This window comes from Chamaea fasciata, unplaced genomic scaffold (genome assembly GCF_029207755.1).
Source record: "Chamaea fasciata isolate MVZ Bird 193981 ecotype frontalis unplaced genomic scaffold, bChaFas1.0.hap1 SCAF_16, whole genome shotgun sequence".
NCBI classification, from domain to species: domain Eukaryota; kingdom Metazoa; phylum Chordata; class Aves; order Passeriformes; family Sylviidae; genus Chamaea; species Chamaea fasciata.
In genome coordinates this window covers 3,867,642-3,885,819 of record NW_027094101.1, presented here as the reverse complement: position 1 = coordinate 3,885,819, position 18,178 = coordinate 3,867,642, and the positions used below count along the sequence as shown (strand labels likewise).

Genomic DNA, 18,178 nt, shown 5'->3' with positions numbered 1-18,178 from the left:
CCTTCAACTTCTGTTCCTGCCTTTCAGACATGAAATAAATACATACAAAGATCTCCCGATCTTTTCTAATTCAAAACCTAAACACACAGGCTGCGTCTGCTCTGGTATTTGTATTTACCTATCCACAGAGTATTTACACAAGTGATGCTGTATGTGCACATCATGCTGTCAGCATGAACAATGCAAAGGGGCAACAGTGTCTCTGACAGGAGAGATAAAAACCAGATAAGGCAGCCTCAAACTTCGGCACAGTTCTGGCTTCTTACATTTTAACATAAATCTTCATATTCCTATCAAAGAATTCATTTGGATTTCTAAATATTTAATGATGATCTCCCATTTTTTCATTCATCGCCTTGAAAGCAGTTCACACTTCAAAAAAGGCAAGGAAATTATGTTATTTCTACTCTGCAAATGTAAAAGCTGAGGCACAAATGAATGCTTTTTTCAACTCTGGTATTTCAGACCTCAAACTTCTTCATGAAATTATGCTGGTGTCCACCAAAATGCAGAGCCATTTCTTACACTCCTTTCTTTTTCAAGTTACCTGTCACAGTAAGTGTAGAGCCTTGAAAATCAGCTGGCTCAGCCTTTTAAAACTGGGATCCACACAATGCTCCTGCACTTTCAAGTGGCACTCCCTAAGAAAGGTGCCCAGGCAAAACAAAATACAGGTATTTAAAACAAAATAAAGGTATTTATCACTGCACAATTACACCATGGGTATACTGGACGAAGAATAATATTGATTAAATGGGAGTACTGTAAACATGCTAATGTGTCTTATCATTACAACGTGTAAAATGAAGAGAGGACTCAATGTTTCTGAAATTTCGTCAAAACCCATTTATTTTATAAAAATCACAGGATTCATTTAAAATCCTAACTGATAAGAATTAATCAGAAATTAACTAACTTCAACTTGATGATTCAGAAATTAACTTAAATTGTCACACACCAAATGAGTTTGCCAGTGTAACACCACTGAACAGGTAGACCTTGGTTTACTAACTGTGTGTGCTTCTGTTTGTTCAAGAGCTGAACCCTACACCCAGACTAATGCTGCCCTTGCCACAATGACATTCTGAATGAAGCACTAACTATAGGGTACCTTCAAAGTTATTTTCCCATTTAAAGCCAGAAAACTGCACTGACCTTCCACCAACCAGAGATTCGGAAAGCCAGTGGGGACTTAGGGAGCTTTTTCCACACTGAGCAACACTGAACAGCATCTGAATCCTTCGCTTCTTTAGCTTTATACAGACTTTCAGGGTAGTTAATTACTCTTGGCTCTTCCTGTGGTAGCTGTCAGATTTCTCTTGATACTGGCCAGTTAGACACCATGTAAATTTTTCTCTTCATCTCCCCGCCATCCATGAGGGATGTCCACTGGGATCTTCCAGGTTAACTTCAGAGATCTGCCACTTTATCAGTACAGCAAAATCAAACCACCAGTAAGCTTCAGAAAATAGAGTTCCCTTGAATTCCAGGTGCTGGGTTGGGATCCCTTTCCCTGATCTGCCATATCCTTTCTTCAAATGAGTTAACAGGAATCATTATACACTAGAAATCACTTAAAGTAATTAAGGATAAAACCCCTTAACAGAAAGCAACTGAACTAGAAAAAACTTGTGTAGGCTCAGCATTAAGGCTGAATGGGACTCTCAGTCTACAGAGACTGGAAATGCAGCTTTACTGAAACAGCTCAAACTGTGTTTCATCTTGCAGTTTTGCTTTCTCACACGAAAAACTTACTGAACTCTCTTGTGGTTCAGCAGGACATGCAGTGACCACTGGCTCCATATTTACTCTGGAGCTGCCAGGTGGCTGTTCTGGATAGAAAAGGGAGTCCAGGTCAGGATCTGTAGGACTGCAATGCAGAGGGGAACCAGACAGACCAGGTAGAACATGGCATCATGGAGGTCTAAAAACGACCTGCTGAAACAAGTGAGAACACAGCTTTCAGCATGAAGATTAACCTCCATGGTCACTTGTCTAGTGAAAGGTTTTATTTTTAAAGCATTCCCATTATAAACACATAGACATGCTACTGTCCAGTCAATTCTATGTAAAAGAAATAGAAATATCTTATGTATTTTCTAATTCTACATGCAGATATGCGTTATAAATTTTTTTCTCTAGCTGAGAGGAATTCAGACACTTAGCACATAAAGAGTTAATTTTAATACAACCTAAGAAATCCTGTTCAATATTTTCCTGATTATGTAATATAGAAATCAATTTAAGCAAATTTCATCCAATTACAGAACAGAGCATCCAAAAAACTTTAGTAAGACTGAAAAATCTGGAAGAGAAAGGAAAGTAGAAAATGGAAGCAAACATTTGAACATTAAATTAATTTACTTGACTTGAAATCTGTGCTACTATCCACAGTGTGTGGTTTTAGTTGCTGAGTGCTAGACAGAAGTAATGATAATTGCATAAAATTCAGGTGTGGTTTCAAGGGCTGTTTGAAGTATCAGGCCTTATTTCATTTGGTTTTAAAATAAATGATTACAAGATAATATAAGCCATAGAAAGAATACATGTGAAATTAACGCGAGTTTTCATTTTTTCTAATGAATGCATGGCATTTCCTCATCTAAATCTTCTCTAATGAAAAATAAATAAAAGCATCAGCAAATATGAATAAAGAAAGAAAATACAGGAATTAAATGAGCTCCCTTTTATGAGCAGTATGGTTTCTGACAGCTCAAAGCATGCATTTTGGCATTCATGTAGTATCTGAAATCATTATCTACTTGCATTCTGTTAATTATGGGATTCTAATTACTTAAATATCAGGAAAGTCAACTCAAGCTGAGAAACAGCCCCTAAGTGAACTTTCTCTCCATGAGGCAGTTTATGTTCCTTTCTAATTTTTTTCCTTAGCATTCAGGGATGAGATAAGAGACTCAGAACAGCTATGGACATGGTCCAAAAAACCTGAAATCTGTGAAAAATACCCCAAACCTCAAGCAGATTTTTGAATAAAACCTAAGAGCTCCTCTGAATCATCAAAGAATCACCGAATGTCTCACTCGGTTTAACAGAAAAAATGTTTGCAACCTCCAACAAAGCCCAGATTCTGTCCTTAGCACAGACACAGGCTCATAAATGAGCACAGTTTATCTCAAGTCATGTACATGCTAATGCTACATAAGAAAACAAAAGCCCACAGGCTCACAAGTGAATCACTTAATCATTTGGGCAATTGCATTTATGACTGGAAGTGTTCACTAGCAGGCCACTGGTCCATAGCCAATGTTTATTGGCAGTGACAATAATTTACCATTTGGAGTTGTTTACTGGCCTGTATCCAAATGCATTTCCAGTGCACCTACAGGGGAAGGAGCCCACAGCATCCCCAGCCCTGGCACAACTGCCCCCAGGGACTGCAGGAGCAGTGCCAGCAGGGAGGCCACAGACACATTATTTAATCACCTAACGAAGAGAACAGGACTCAGACACAGTTAAGAGGATGTTGGGACTTGCACTTGGCCTGTTCTGCACACAAAAGAGGATTGCAGTTTTCAGTACTAACATTATTCCTTCCATCTTTACACAAAGAACGTCTGCAAAACCACTCACACTGTGCAATCCTGATTTGGTTTCACTGGAATGATGCTGATTTAAGAAAATAATATTACCTATTGTACTGTAAAACCGTAAGTTATTGCAGGAATTATGAGAAAATATCTGTAATACACGAAACAAGGAATGGGAAAATGTTTCATTAAGGGACTGGGATAAATCAAGAACAGAGCTTGGATTTTATCACAATTACAGCTGAACAAGTAACTTTAGAAATTTCCACATCTACCTTTTTTTTTTTTTTTGCACACGCAGGAATAAAGCATACAATGTTTCCCTAAACACCCCTAAAATCACTCTGAACAGAATGTCAGGTAGTTCAGTAATTCAATATGAAAGCATTTCAGTTTAAAGCGCCTTCGATAAATAATGAAGAGTTGCTGCCAAATAACTTTATTCTGAAGAACGAATTTGAAAAGCACCCTCAAGAGAAGCTGGTGGTAGTTGCAGTGGCTCTCCAGAAGAGGGAGGTTTTAAACTAGGCATCTTTTCCATAGCAAAGGAAAAAAAAATCAAGCCAAACTAAAAAAAAAACCCAAACCCAAACAAGAACAAAAAAACGTATCAAGCCATACAGGGCACGTACTGCTTTGCTATGACGATAGAAGAAAGGAAAAATCAGGACACTCCATTGAACAAAGTACTGCTCCAATTTTAAGGATATTAAAAACCAATTTCCATGACAAAGTGCTTAACTTCTGTGTAGTGACCACATTTCCTGGGGATGTGGCACAATGTGTGAGCAGAGGGGAAGGATCACCTTTGCCCTGCCGGCAGGACTTTGTCTAATGCTGAGATCCCCCCCGAAGGCAGCATGACCCTCTGTACACCTGCCGCAGCCCCAGCTTTGTGTCATCCCCAAACTTCCTGAGGGTCTGTCCTGCCCCATCATCCTGGTCATTAGGAATGCAGCCCAGGCAGGCAAGATCCACCGCCTCCTCCTGCCCAGCAGGCAAGTCATTTAACTGCAGAAGTTTATCAAGTTGGTCAAGCATCGCCTCCCCTTGGTGGAGCCATGGTGGCTATTACCGATGATTTTATTGTCCTTACTGTGCCTGGAGGTTTCCACGATTAGCTGCTCCATCGTTGTTGCTACAGTTTAACTCTCAGGTCAAGACATAGTAATAATTATTAGTAAAATAAATTATTAAAAATAACTCAGAATGCAGCAAATAGCGTATAGACTTCATATTGTGCCTTGTCCCAGTAAACAACATTGCTGGAAACTCTTCAGACACATTTATTCAGGGCCCAAACATTTTGTTAACACAGAATAAGGGTCCTCTGTACTATCTTCATAATTCACTGCCACTACACCTAATAACGCAAATGCTTTCCAAAACACTTAATTGATATTGCCAGCTTTGGAGAAGGAGGAAGGACAGGGTTGAGATTGTACTGGCATGGGTCATAATACTTCATTTTATGTAATTCACATGAGTGAAGTGCCTTTTTTTTTTTTTTCCCCAAAACAGTTCGAGCATATTTTAAAAAATCTCTTGTATTTAGTTTCTGTTTGTCCTCAAACAACTTTGTCCTGGGGCAAGTGTATTTTAACTGTCTGCCTATGGCTGAAATACAAGATCAGCCAATAGGTTTTTAATATATATAAGTAATTTTAGCTCAGTCAATGGTCTGAGTACATTGCCAAGGGCAAACTGACTGCCTAGAAACAACTTCAGAGTTTTCTGGTCTTTATGGGTTGTGTATCAACCCTGTACTCCATTTGCAAGCAAAGGAAAACTCATTCACACACTACACATACAGGAAACACAGGCAAACTGCTTCATATTTAAGAAATTATTTTTGAAAGCATGGGCAAGAGAAATACATAATCTATTTCAGGTGCTCTCATTCATTAGTCTCAGCTTTGTAGATTTTATGCTGCTCCTGGCCCAGGTGAAATAAATAAAATTTCAGCATGACTCAAGTGAAAACACAGGTTTTATAGATTGAGCATTCCAAGTATTTCAACTCTCTATAAAATAAATTTAATGTTGCTATAGTCCAGGGGATATTTACCAAGCAAAAAAGATTTACGACTACTGTGATTTAAAATCTATCCACAAAGGGATCATTTCTCTGATTGAAAGGGATCAGAACTGCAGTTTTTATGTTTCAAATCTGAATTTCTCTGAATCATCAAGATGAATATATTCAGCCCTCTCACATCCACATCCAGTTCAACTTACCACTCTTCCACAAAAATCACTCATTATATTTGACATTATAATGAGGTTCATGTCCTCCTCACATCATCTCACTGGCCATCTACAGAATGCATTAAAATAAGCTGTTCTCACACACAGCCTCAAACCTTAAGCTGCCTTTGCTTCTGCCTGGATGCATTTCTGAAGACCACCTGTTGTTCTTTTATGTCACGCTTGTCCTCATACATTTTTTTAGAAAATTCCTCAAATACGGAATGTTCTCCTAACCTTAGGTGACACATAACCAGACCTCCCTGCAAAAAAGTTCATATAAAATTGTGTTCATCTGTTTCTTTAGGTTTTTACTAAAACTTTAGGAGAGCTATGTAGTTCTCAGGATATTCATGTTGTTTCCTCAAGTAAATCCTAATCAGGATTGATTTTTCCATTTAGCCCTGACTTGAGTTATTCCTTATGTTGCCAGCTCCTCCTGATGGTCATATATGTGACCCTTTCAGCGTGGTTATTCCCTGTTTATTTATTTTTATAAAAGCCCACACATGTCCAGCAAGCACAGCTTTGTGCTGTATTAAGGTCCCCGGGGACTGCAATGAAATCATTAGCATTAGAATGGTAAGGAGTATTGGAGCCAAAGGGATACACTCCTACTCAGGGCAAATTCCCTCCCTCCAGTGATTATACTGCTTTCTCTCAAACAAAAAATGGATCTGACTAACACTATATATTATATATTTAAGGAAGCAGGTTCATGAAGTAAACAAAATGCAGAAGCCAGGACAACATGTATCTTGGTAAGAGCTATTAGATGATCTCAAAGATTTTTTTTTTCTTTTTTTTTGCAGAAAGCCAGGGGATGAAAGGTATCCTTTGGTTTTCAAAATTAGGTAGATATTCTGACAATAACAATGTAGATATATATAATGATAACAATAAAGATATTCTAACAATATTCTATATTGTTTAATAAATGGTTTACTCTTTGAAAAACATTTTTACCTCTGCACAGACAAAAACAACTGATAAGCATTTTTAAAGTGTTTCTGTTTTGAAGTGCAGTTGATGCAAACTAATTGCTGATCCTGATCAATTTGCTTTTTAGATTACATGAGTATTTCATGTTATTTCCTAAGATTTAAAGTATCTCTTTTGAACTTACCTTATATCAGGATGACCAGGTCCATTATTCAGGTTATAATATCCATAATGATTTAGTATTGTAACCACAACCATTGGAGCCAAAGATTGGGCAGGCTTGGTAAATAAAGCATTGGTACCAAAAACCATAGAGGAAAGTGGTAATCTAAAATATTTGGGGAAAAAACAAATCAATGCACAAGACAAACTTATTGGTGTATTAATTACAATGGTGATTTTTAAAAGCTTGAAATCCTGTTAATATGCAAAAGCTAAATATCATGATCCTTAGATTTATCTTGTTCACACATTACAGCAAACAGATCTACTCTCATAATGGAATTTAAATTTATCTGGAAATTAAAGGTTACAAACCTCTGCGGGGTGTGTGTATGTGTATATATATAAATATATACACACATATATATACACAGACACAGCTAGGCCCCAATTCTGAAGTGACTCGTACTTAAATTCAACTTTGTGCACTTTGAGCAATTACTGAAGTTAAATGAGACTGAAGAGTGCATGGAGAATTAATTACAGCTGAAGATTTTGCATGCATAGGCCAGAAAAATGAGGCATTTTTTTCCTCATGAAAGCAACAGATCTTGCCTTTGAGGGGAAGTTCTTTAACAGGACTGAATCTACACTTACGTAACAATTGATGGAACCAACAGGAAGTTATGTGCACTTTGATAAAAATCCAAGAGATCAATGAGCTGCAATATGCTATTCTGCAGCAGGTTTTATCACTTTTATTTCAGGGAGATAAAGGAACCAGTTAGACTTTGAAATCTGCACTTTACCTGTCTTGAAAAGGCCTTATTCAGAAAATTTCACACATGATTATAGATGTATCTGTACACAAAGTAATTCAATTGAAGCTAACAAAAATAAAGCCACAAAAATTGGAAGGACTTGGCTTATAGTATAATAAAAAAGAGAAATGACCTAATAATCTGTTTAAATTACTCTACTGAAGTAACTGCAGGAAACTTTACTCAAGCAGTTATGCTAAGTGAAGTTACTCTCACAAAAAGTCCTTCTGTATCAAGGATCCCAGATCATTTACTGTCTTTACTTTGACATATTTATTACCAAAGAGTAACAAGGCAAACAGCATGTTTAAAAAAACTGACATACCTCCTCTTGTGCTTTATTAAATCTGCATCAACAATATCTGCCAGAGGCAAATTGAACAAGCTAAATGAAGCCTGCACAATTACCCTAAAGAAAAACAAAATATTGAAGATGTTTATGGTTCTTATAGTCACTTTATAATGAAATTGTAACTGACATTCTAGCACAAACACACCAACACTGATATTCGGCAAACACACAAAGCTGAGATGTTCTCTAAAACATGGTGATCTATCTGAGAGTGTTACCAGATCTGTTCTTAGCTAGAGAATTAGAAATCAATATGCAAACCTAAAGGGGGAGGCTTTTCATCTTTTTTTTTGCTGGACATTGGTGTAAAAGGTCGTGAATACTTTGACAATAAATTTACATTATCAGAAAATCTCATTTAAAGTGATCAGGAGAAAAGACACACCTCAGAAAAGGGGGAAACTGAAAATTTGCTCTTGAAATCTGGAAAAGACATGAATGACCATGTGGAAGATAAACTTCAAGGTGGAAGAATTAGAATAGAAAGAACAGTTTACATGCACTCTTACATGTGTATTTACAGTGTATACAGATATGCATTAAAACACACACATACAAAGCTGATTCTTAACAAACAGCCAAAGGAAACAATAAACTCAAATATTACAATTTCTGTGTCTTATTGAATTTTAGGTGTGATGAGCTTTTTACTAACAAGGTACTTGGAACTAGCACTTTAAACATACAGACTTTAGGTACCTCAGAATTTTTTCTGGGAGAAATCAAAACACATCTTCATCATTGAAAACATGCAGATAACGAAATTCAATTTATTGTTCACACAATTCAGTGTTAGAGTAGCCCGTGACTGCAATACTGAAAATAAGAAAGAAAACGGGGTGGGGACAGAAAGACGAAGAAAAGGAGGGCAGGAAAGAACATGTCAAAAGACAACAACAATGAAAGAGAGCATGAAGAAATAAAAACAAAGTGCTGTAACAATATTCTGATACAAACAGCTCTTTATCTTGAAATAAGGTTTTCCATGTATCATTATATATTTCTGTGAAAATACTACTGCTTGGCATCTTACCACTGAGCATCAGTGGAAATGGGACTCAGTGCTGCTTGCCCAACAGACACCTGAGCTCCCCATATTTGCCTGCAGTGCAGCACACAAGTGCTCCTGCAAAACAGGGTGATCTCTGAGTTTTCCTAATGAACAGTCCCTGGGGAGTTCCTCTGCTGAGCTCTTCCATGTTTGTGGAAAACATGAGATTCTCCTTTCCTTGCATCTCAGCTTAAAGTGACTGCGGAGGCATGTGCCTGCAAACCATAACTGCTGTTTGCATTTCAGGCTTTTTTTTTTTTTATTTCAAGCAGAAATTAAAAGCTGAAACAGAATAAAATGAAAGCTGAAAAGAAAAAAAAGCTGTAAATGGAGTTTCAACTTTTCTGATAAGTGAAACAGAATGAAAACCATGCAAGCAAAGGCAGAATCTTCATGGTAATAAAAGCAAGCGTCTGCTGTTAGAAGTATTTCAGCTGTGTCTATGAACAGGGGAGTGGATTTACTTACATGTTTGTTGTGACATAAAATGCCAGCAGATAATAGTGCTCTTGCCCTAGAAGACACATGACAACAGCAGCTACTCCTTCATAGTAAAAGGAAAACAAGATGATTCTGTAATAACCAAACTTCTTCAACGAAGCATGACTGAGAAGAACAAGGCACTAGAAAGATAATATATAGACATACGGGATGAAAAGTATCTCAGCATTAGGAAAGCTATAAAACACAGACCTGACATAATTAATACCCTTTAAAGAAAAAAAAAAAAAAAACAAAAACAAAGCCAAACAACGACCCTAAGAAGTTCAACAAAATAAAAAAATAGAAATTGAACAAAGACAACCCTCTACTGGCTCATTCTATGCTATCTCTATTAGGTACAGTTTCCTTTAACTCAAAAACTAGCCACTGAGAACTGCTATATCCTGAGGGAAACCACTGTTTCCAACAATGCCTAACTATTACCTAATGCACATGATCTTTACTTTTGATATCCCTTCAAGTATTAGCTTTGCAGTATGATAACTGCAAATCAAGCATCTTGCCATTTAATTGCTGACAAGATGTATTTTCAGTAATTGCTTTTTCATTAATATTACTATCTTCATTGACATTTATAGAAATCAAGCATGACTTTTAAGTTGGCAAAGCAAGCTCACTAGGACAGCTTTAACTAAGCAAGTTAAGAGGCTTTAACTAAGCAAGCAGAGAAAGGCAGAGGCCAGTGCTTGTGCATGGCTGAGCCTTAACTCTGACAATCTTGGCGAGGAGCAGATTCTGAGAATCTACAGACTGCCTAACTCATGAAAATTGTATTAAGTGCTGATTATAGTATGAACAAAAATTAAGTTCTTCTACATTGTACCCCACTTTTCACTTTCAATAGGACATTCTGTAATGAATTCTGCTCTTTTTATTACATGGGCCTTTGTCACCATCTACATGTACATGGTCCTCACCTCTGTCACAAATATACAAACTGTATAAAGATCCACATTTTCTCCTTTCTTCTGAGAGATGAACTGTGTAATATTCAGAAGAAGAACAGGAAAAAATTTTACTTGTACAATTGTTCCCACACTGAACTGCTTTAACATAACAAATAAAACCAGGATGCTACGGTCAGACAAGGATTACCATGGCAAATGCTATTGTAAAAAAGCTCAAGATTTCTACTTGATCAGGGAGGTAAAACAAATCTGGAAAGTTGGTATAAGAAAAACATCTTGTTATAAGAAATTTAAAACATACTCTTCCCCCCTGGCTGTTTTCAGGGATTTTGCTGAAAAGTGCCTCCACTAGAAATACTAAGGGACCATGTAATGTCTGCTATTGTAAACACCATGTTCCTGTCTCCCTGTAATTGCAAAATAACTCTGTCTCAGGAAGTACTTATGACTTGGAAAATTCCTCACTACTTGCATGTCTTTAAGAGTGTGTGTTTGTAAGGAAAACAGTAACAATGATGCAAATTCAGAGTTGTTTGTCTATGTTACAGCAATGTTTTCCTTGTGGGCAGGTTGTATTCCTCACATCCACTACTAGAAGGAACCTAAGTCAGAAGCTGAATTCTAGTTTAGTAGAGGCCACTGAAGCAGAGTTCATAAAAAGGAGCTTTATTTTACAAGGGTCGGGTGTTTTTCCAGTAAGTGAAGTTCAGGACATTGCCATCAGAGAATTCTCTTATTGTATCTTGAGCTCAAAGGGACAAAACCTGAGAAAAATAAGGTCACAGCAAACCCTCTACGGTTCAGCGACCTTCTAGACAATGAGTCTCTGGGGAGCAGAGAGAGACGCATTTTCTGAAAGATTGCTCTTTTCACACTGTCACACTGATTTTATCAATGAAAGTGATTGCTATATATTAAGTGTAAAATTATTTAAGCTTTCCTAACCTCTGTAGCTTCTGATTTGTTTCCACAGTTGATTATCTTACTGAAGTACAGGAGAAAACCTCAAAACTACTAAACCTGTGATAAGGACAAAAGTTGAAATTGTAGACAGTAAGGAGTTATGGAACAGAAGGTATGTTCAGGATCTGTATGTTTTATATGCAAATGCCAAAATGGGAACTGAAATTGATCTGTTAATTCCAGTTGCACTTTCATTTATCTTCTTATAAATATTACTTATCAAAACCCATTACAATTTAGTGAATTTAACAGCCTGATTTTAAAAAATCCTGAATACCATCAGCACCTATGATGAATGTCAGGATACTCATATTTTGAGTATCTTGACTTTCAACATCCAACAAGTAAACACAGAGAAAGTTTTTTGAAGGCAAAAGTTAGAAGGCAATGAACAGAGGAATTTTTTATTTACTGCAGACAAGTATGGTCACATTCTGTGGGATATACTTTTGCTGCTTTTCTTGTTCTCACACACTGCTCTTTTGGGTTGTCCTTCTCTTTTCAGTTCATTACTCCTTCCCTCATCCCTGACTGGGCTCTTAAAAGTATGTCTCTCTGCCCCATAAATACTGCTGACCAAGAGACCAAACAAAAAAATTAATGGGAATGTATTATTCTCCAAAAGCAGCTATTTAGAGTTTTGTTTGGTTTCCATGACTGACATACCACATATTTTAACAATGCTTTTCATACTTTATAATTTTTTCTGGTATTTTTTGCAGTTTTTTTCAGAAACTTCCTGAAGAAGAGCTTAGTCTTTCATTTGTAATGCACAGTATTAGAAAACAAAACAAAAAAGAATTCAGGATTCTGTAGATTTTGCTTTTAGAAACGTTTGATCTTGGCCATGTTTTTCATTCCTTTATGCTTAGGTATTATAAGAACTGGAGGATACAAAACATTCATCCCTTGCCTACTCATGTCTCACATTGTTTTAAATAGATATTCTACCAGCCTGCCTGTCTGCTCTCTCTACCTCTTATACTTGATCAGCCTGCACAGAGGTACTTTCTCCTTCTAGAGTATTGGGGAGTGAGATTTAGTACTCATTTTGGCCAATGTCTTATGTCAAATACAGCATTTTTTCAAGTGTTAAATGGATACTGTGAACTACTAAACCACCAGGTTTTCATATCTAGAAATAAAGAAGCATGGCTGCCTACCTGAGGACAAATAAAACCTGCTCCATACATGATACTTCTTACTGAGGAAGAAAGGACATCCTTAGGAATGAGATTATCCGCAAAGATCATCATGAAATTGTTGTAGAAGGCTAGGTGGAAGACTTGGAAGAAATTCATCGTTACAAAACACAGAAAGTTCTTCTCTGTCATGATCTGTTTCGTCAACGAAACTACTGAGGCCAAGGAGAAAGCTCCACCGCTGCTTTCCAGATCCTCTGCATGAATTTCCCTCTGCTCATACTGACTCGTGCTGTATTTACCCGTGCAACACATACACGCTGTGGCCAGCGCCGCGACCAAAACAGCGAACGCCTGAAAATAAGCGAAGCTTTCCATATTATCCGATACGAGCCCGCAGAAGAGAACACTTGTGGAGCCGACCAACGAGGCCACCTGGTTGTACTTGATGAGCTGCAGCCTGCTGTCGTGCCTGGTGGAGCTCTCGGCGAAGAGCGCGCACTGCGCCAGCAGCACGAAGGTCAGCAGGCCGTCGAAGGCGCACAGCGCGACCACCAGGTGCAGCCCGCACAGCCAGTCGCCCTCCCCGTAGTGCCTCCAGGGGAACCAGGGCAGCAGGAAGGCCAGCCCGTACAGAGGGGCCCCGTACAGAATGGAGAACTGGCGCCTGGCGCAGCACTTCAGCCGGGAGTTGTCCTGGATGTACCCGAAAAGGGGATCGTTGATGGCGTTCCAGACCATGAACACAACCTGCCACAGACAAGGGGCGTTGTCACTACTGTCATTCTTCTGCAGAGGTTACACAAACACAACGTATTTATTTAAAATAAACCTCTATTCAGAAATAAATACAGAGAAAAGCTATACGGAGAAAGCTGCAGAGAAATAAATACGTAGCAAAAGCTACTCAGGTCTGCAGCAATGTATCTGTATAACAGGCCGTTCTGATGCACCAGCCAAACTGGTTGTGAGTAACATCATCAAACCACCTGCGGTTTTGTTGTTAGAGCTCTCAGGAATTCATCAAGGTTACTGAAAAAACAAGATCAAAAATAAGAAGAGAGCCTGAGAAAATGTCTGCAAAAAATGTAAACCCTATATAAGGGAAGCACAAGGTGAGGATGGACGCTTGACCAATTGGATGTCCTGAAGGATGCGTGCCTGCCTCAGGAAGAAGCAGCTTAGCCAACGCAGAGATGCGTGCCCACGTGGACAGCAGACCTAGAATCTATATCTGGCATGCAATGTAAACAATAAAGGGCTTCTGTTAGAATCATATTGATTTGATAAATCGGTGGCCCATTTCCCTCCTGCACAGGTCAAAACAGACTCTAAATCAAATTCTTATCGGTATTCATAGGTTTATAGAAATTTTGAAAATATAAGATGATTAAGTAGGTAGGTGACCAACTATGTGTGAAATAAACTGTCTCTAAGACTCCACTCTTTCAAAACCTTATATATCTGGGCTTTCATCCTGCAAAGCTCAGATATTATTCTCACAGCAAGTTAATTCAAAACATGAGCTGGCCCATTACTTTCAGGAGACTATTTACAACAAGAGTTACTCACATGGATAATGACTTGCAGGATAAATGCAGCATTTAAGTACTTAAACAGTTCATAGGAAAGCACTAATGTCAAACTTATCTATGGAGCTGAGGTGCAAGATCAGTTTAGAAAATTACTTTAAGCTATCAAACGTAAAAATCTTCTCAGCAATTAAGTCTGGAGATTTTTACTCTATAGACTGTGAACAATGTGCTTTATGTGTAAGTTCCGTTGCTTATGGATTAACTAAAGTCAAATATAATTTACTGTTAATTAATTGCAACGATTCCAAAATTAATCTGTCATTAAAAGAATCACTTTGTTGCAATAACACTGCTGCACAGCACAACACTGTAATCAAAATATTGCATTGTACAGTACCTGTGCCAAATGAAATGCGCTTTCTGAAATTTTGTATCGGTTTAGGAAAAGCTTAACATAGTAGAAATTAAAGATGCTGTTCATCATTCCAGCACCTAAGGTAGTCATGGAATATGCCAGCGCATTAGAATGAATTCTCCAAAGAATCTTCATCTTCCAGGAGTACAGCTTCTTCTTCCTCAAGTTACAAAAGAGAATCACAACAATTAGGAGAATAATTTTCCAAATTAAAATAATATGGGGGATTTGCTTGTTTCAGAGGTACAGGAATGGATTATTGGAGGAAAAATTTCCCATTCTTCCTTTTTTTTAAAAAATCAGAAACACATTTTACTGAATTATGACACTGAGTCCAAAATAATAAGTTATTAGGTGATATTTCTAAGTACAACCAGTACTTAAAAGTCAACAGAATAAGTAGACAAAAATTTAAAAGAAACTCTTCCTAACTGATGTATAGACTCCACTTAAAAACCTGCTACTGCAAACACTCACCGTGGTGCAGAGTTCAAAGTAATTGCATATATTTTAGATCTTTCTTGCTAGCTACATATTCTTAAAATTATGGACAGGGTTGGAATGAAGTGACTCAACTTCTTATGTATTCCAATGCTATGAATGTCAAACACAGCACGCACGTAGGGGAATATTTCTTTCAAAACAAATACCAAGTTTTGCCCTTCTGTTTTAAAATACTAATTGTTAAGAAGTCGTGGAAGCAATATTTTCACCTAATAAACCATTAAACAACTAAAACAAAACACCTTTAAATTAAAATTTTCATGGTATGACGACTGCATGTAAATAAAACGTAGCAAGTAGCACACACAGCATTTTATGTATGCCCAAATAACAGAGATTCAGCCCAAGAATACACATTTCTTTAATCCATCATGCAGATATTCAGGCAACAATTTTTAAGATGCTGATCTTTTCCATCAATTATCTTAGCATGTTTAGTGCAAACTATGCCATGAAAAGAGCTAACTCCAGGGAACCTCTACCTTTTAAAACTGTTTAATAGCTACCTAAAAGTAGCCTTTGGCCATACTTGATTCTCTAAGACCAATACATAATTACTCCCAGGTATCTATTTTTAACTGAGGCTTTACTCAGTTTTACATCTGTTGAAGGAAGCTAGCTGTCTGCTATTTATTTTGATACCTCAAGTTCAAATTTCAGCCTTACTATGCAGAACATTACAACCTGCTTTGTGCCAACAGCTCACACTTTGCTCCTCTGCATATTAACAATTTTACCCTAAATGCAATTTTCACATATCCATCAAAACAGCTAGTTTGAATATCTGCTTGATCAGCTGCTCTATAAGCAGCTCCCTGAACTCCTCATAAAAATAACCATGGAAGAAACAGGAAATGAAAGCCAAGGCTGTTTCCAGCCTTCCTGTGGTTTACAAGGCGGCTGTGCAGGAAGGGAGGAACTTCAGAATCAACCAGGCAAGGACCAAGCAAAAGCCACAAATCAGGTAAGGACTGGGGAAGATGGAACAGGCAGTTTTTCCATCCCCCAAACATGGAAAATGAGCTCTTGTAGAGCAAATAAAGTGTGGGTGCACTTTTGCATATATATGTAAGATGCTGTGATATGAAACACGATGCAAAGAGTGGGCAACTTCATCCTATAGCTAAGAAAAAAAATCAAGCTGATAAATAGCTGGAACCCTAGGATTCATTTTATTAAAGCAAATTTATTTCTAAGAATATGACTGATTTTTTAAATATTTGAAAATTACGTATATCTTCAAACTTATTTTTCTACAACTGTAAAGACAATACCATTTTCAGGGGATGAAATTTTGCATTTTTGTAGCAAGTTTGGTTTCACAATCTGAGAAACCTAAAATGGAAAAGGTTATTGAAAAGATGTACAACTGAAATGTTTCTTTTTTTAAAAAAGCTTGACATTAATATGAAAGCAATTCCAATGAGTATGATATTAGCAAGTGCCACATTTGCTTTTTCAAGCCTTCACAAATATACTTATTAAAATTATTTATATAGTGGATATTAGGGCTTTTGGAAAGGTAGACATTTCACCTCTATTTCTACCTGGAGCACCCTGAATGGGTCTTCAAAATGGAGAATTGGGAGACTTTCCTTCCAATTCCACAAGCACCAAGAATAAAAGTGCTTCACACTAACATTACCAGCAGTCATTTCCAAATTGTTTGACTTGATTCCTTCTGACACAAATAAAAAACGGTCCCCTCAGTTTCAGAAAATTTGAAAGATACTTGAAATTTCTTCAACAAGAATCTTCTAACAATGCCGAAACTGGCCTTTAGTACCATGACTAATTATAATATGCAGGACCTGACACAAGTCTACCCTAATTGGTACATCTGGCCCAGCATCTTGTTTATGAAACAGGTTCAATTAGAAGTTGAGGTACCACACTTCCTTCCCCAGATGTTCCCTTTAATAGCACTACAATGAAATCATGCATGAGCATCCCCTCCCTCTTCTTAATAGTCAGCCTTTATATTGAGCAGGTTAAAGCACAGGCGCACGTTTTGTGACTCACAGAAGGCAAATCGGTTTCAGAAATTTCTAGTGGTTACAACTGTGTTAATACTCAGAGGCCGAAAGAACAGCCCGTTCGGGCCAGTGAGATGCAGTGTGACATTACCTGCGTTTCTCCCAGAGCAGGGCAACAATTGCTAAAAGAAATTAGAGCAAGAGTCTAAGGAAGAAAAGTGGATTCCGAGAGAAAATAGCGAACGTCGCCTGAGGCGCACTAGCTGACATCCCGCTCTGCCGTTCTGGGTCCCAAACCGCTGTGCAATGCTCACAGCCCTGACAGACTGATTGGACACAAGGATCTTCTTCATCCTTCTGACGTGACTGGCACCACATTAAGAGGGAAGCCAGAATAAACGGGCTGCTAGTCCCGAGGGGCAGCACTGAGGAGAAGTGCCCAGGGAGCGCTCACAGAGGCCGCTGCCCGCTCCGCCTCTGTGGGGCTGCGCTCCTGGAGGCTCGGGGAGCTCGCAGGACTGCACCCTTGAAAGGGCTCGTCTGCTAAGAACGGGGAAGTTACGCTCGTTTTTCTCAGCAGGACCCGGGACAGGAAACACGACTCCCTCCGCTTTGTGCGGAAAAGAGGCGAGGGGGAGCGGCAGCCGCTCGACCGAGGTGCGGAGATGGAGCCAGCCCTTTTCGGACTGCAGGCTCCCCGCTCCGCTCTCCCCTCCCGCACTCGGGCGGAGAGGCGGCCCGCACCTGGACGCCACGCCGGGTCCCTCCTCACGCTCTTCCCTCAGCGCTCCCAACGCGGGGCGACTACGAGCCCCGGCTTTCCCTACACCAAATCGCACTGTCCAACTCCGGGCTGCGCCAGCCCTGCTCCGCCGCAAGCCGTAGCCGACATCCCTCAGCAGCCGCTCCCCGCCATCAGCACCCCCGAGCGCCGGCGACCACCGCCCCTTCCAGAGGCACCGACCCACCTCTTCTGACGGGAGGCTGCGCACCGCGGGGCGGGGCGGGGTGCGGCTGCCCCGGGCCCGCCCTCTCTTCGCTCCTATTGGTCATTTGATATGGATTCGCCTTGTGACTGGTGTAGCCTCCTTTCGATCTGTGCGGCGGG

At 38.9% G+C, this 18,178-nt stretch overlaps 1 protein-coding gene across 3 annotated transcripts; it reads right to left on the bottom strand.

Annotated features, from left to right (window-relative positions):
• Positions 1-841: 841 nt before the first annotated feature.
• LOC136298001 (transmembrane protein 180-like) lies at positions 842-18,051 on the bottom strand. 3 transcript variants are annotated; one of them, XM_066198409.1, is made up of 7 exons: positions 18,039-18,051; positions 14,573-14,750; positions 12,662-13,390; positions 9,592-9,746; positions 8,046-8,129; positions 6,922-7,065; positions 842-1,938 (listed from the first exon to the last, which is right to left on the bottom strand). In XM_066198409.1, the coding sequence occupies exons 2-7, from the start codon at positions 14,723-14,725 to the stop codon at positions 1,806-1,808; spliced, it is 1,398 nt and encodes a 465-aa protein (XP_066054506.1). In that variant the 5' UTR covers positions 14,726-14,750; positions 18,039-18,051; the 3' UTR covers positions 842-1,805. The 3 variants fall into 3 exon arrangements, with proteins under 3 accessions (XP_066054506.1, XP_066054505.1, XP_066054507.1); XM_066198408.1 differs by lacking the exon at positions 18,039-18,051 and adding an exon at positions 17,222-17,595; XM_066198410.1 differs by lacking the exon at positions 18,039-18,051 and adding an exon at positions 17,222-17,595 and having other exon boundaries at positions 842-1,935.
• Between the last annotated feature and the right edge of the window lie 127 nt (positions 18,052-18,178).

Bases quoted from the DNA above. Each gene is read 5' to 3' on its own strand.
- LOC136298001 (XM_066198409.1), bottom strand. From the start codon at position 14,725: ATGAAGATTCTTTGGAGAATTCATTCTAATGCGCTGGCATATTCCATG. The intron at 13,391-14,572 runs GTACTGTACAAT...TGTCTGTGGCAG, and splicing joins GCGCATTTCATTTGGCACAG to GTTGTGTTCATGGTCTGGAA. The intron at 1,939-6,921 runs GTAAGTTCAAAA...CACTTGTTTCAG, and splicing joins CCTGGTCATCCTGATATAAG to CAGGTCGTTTTTAGACCTCC.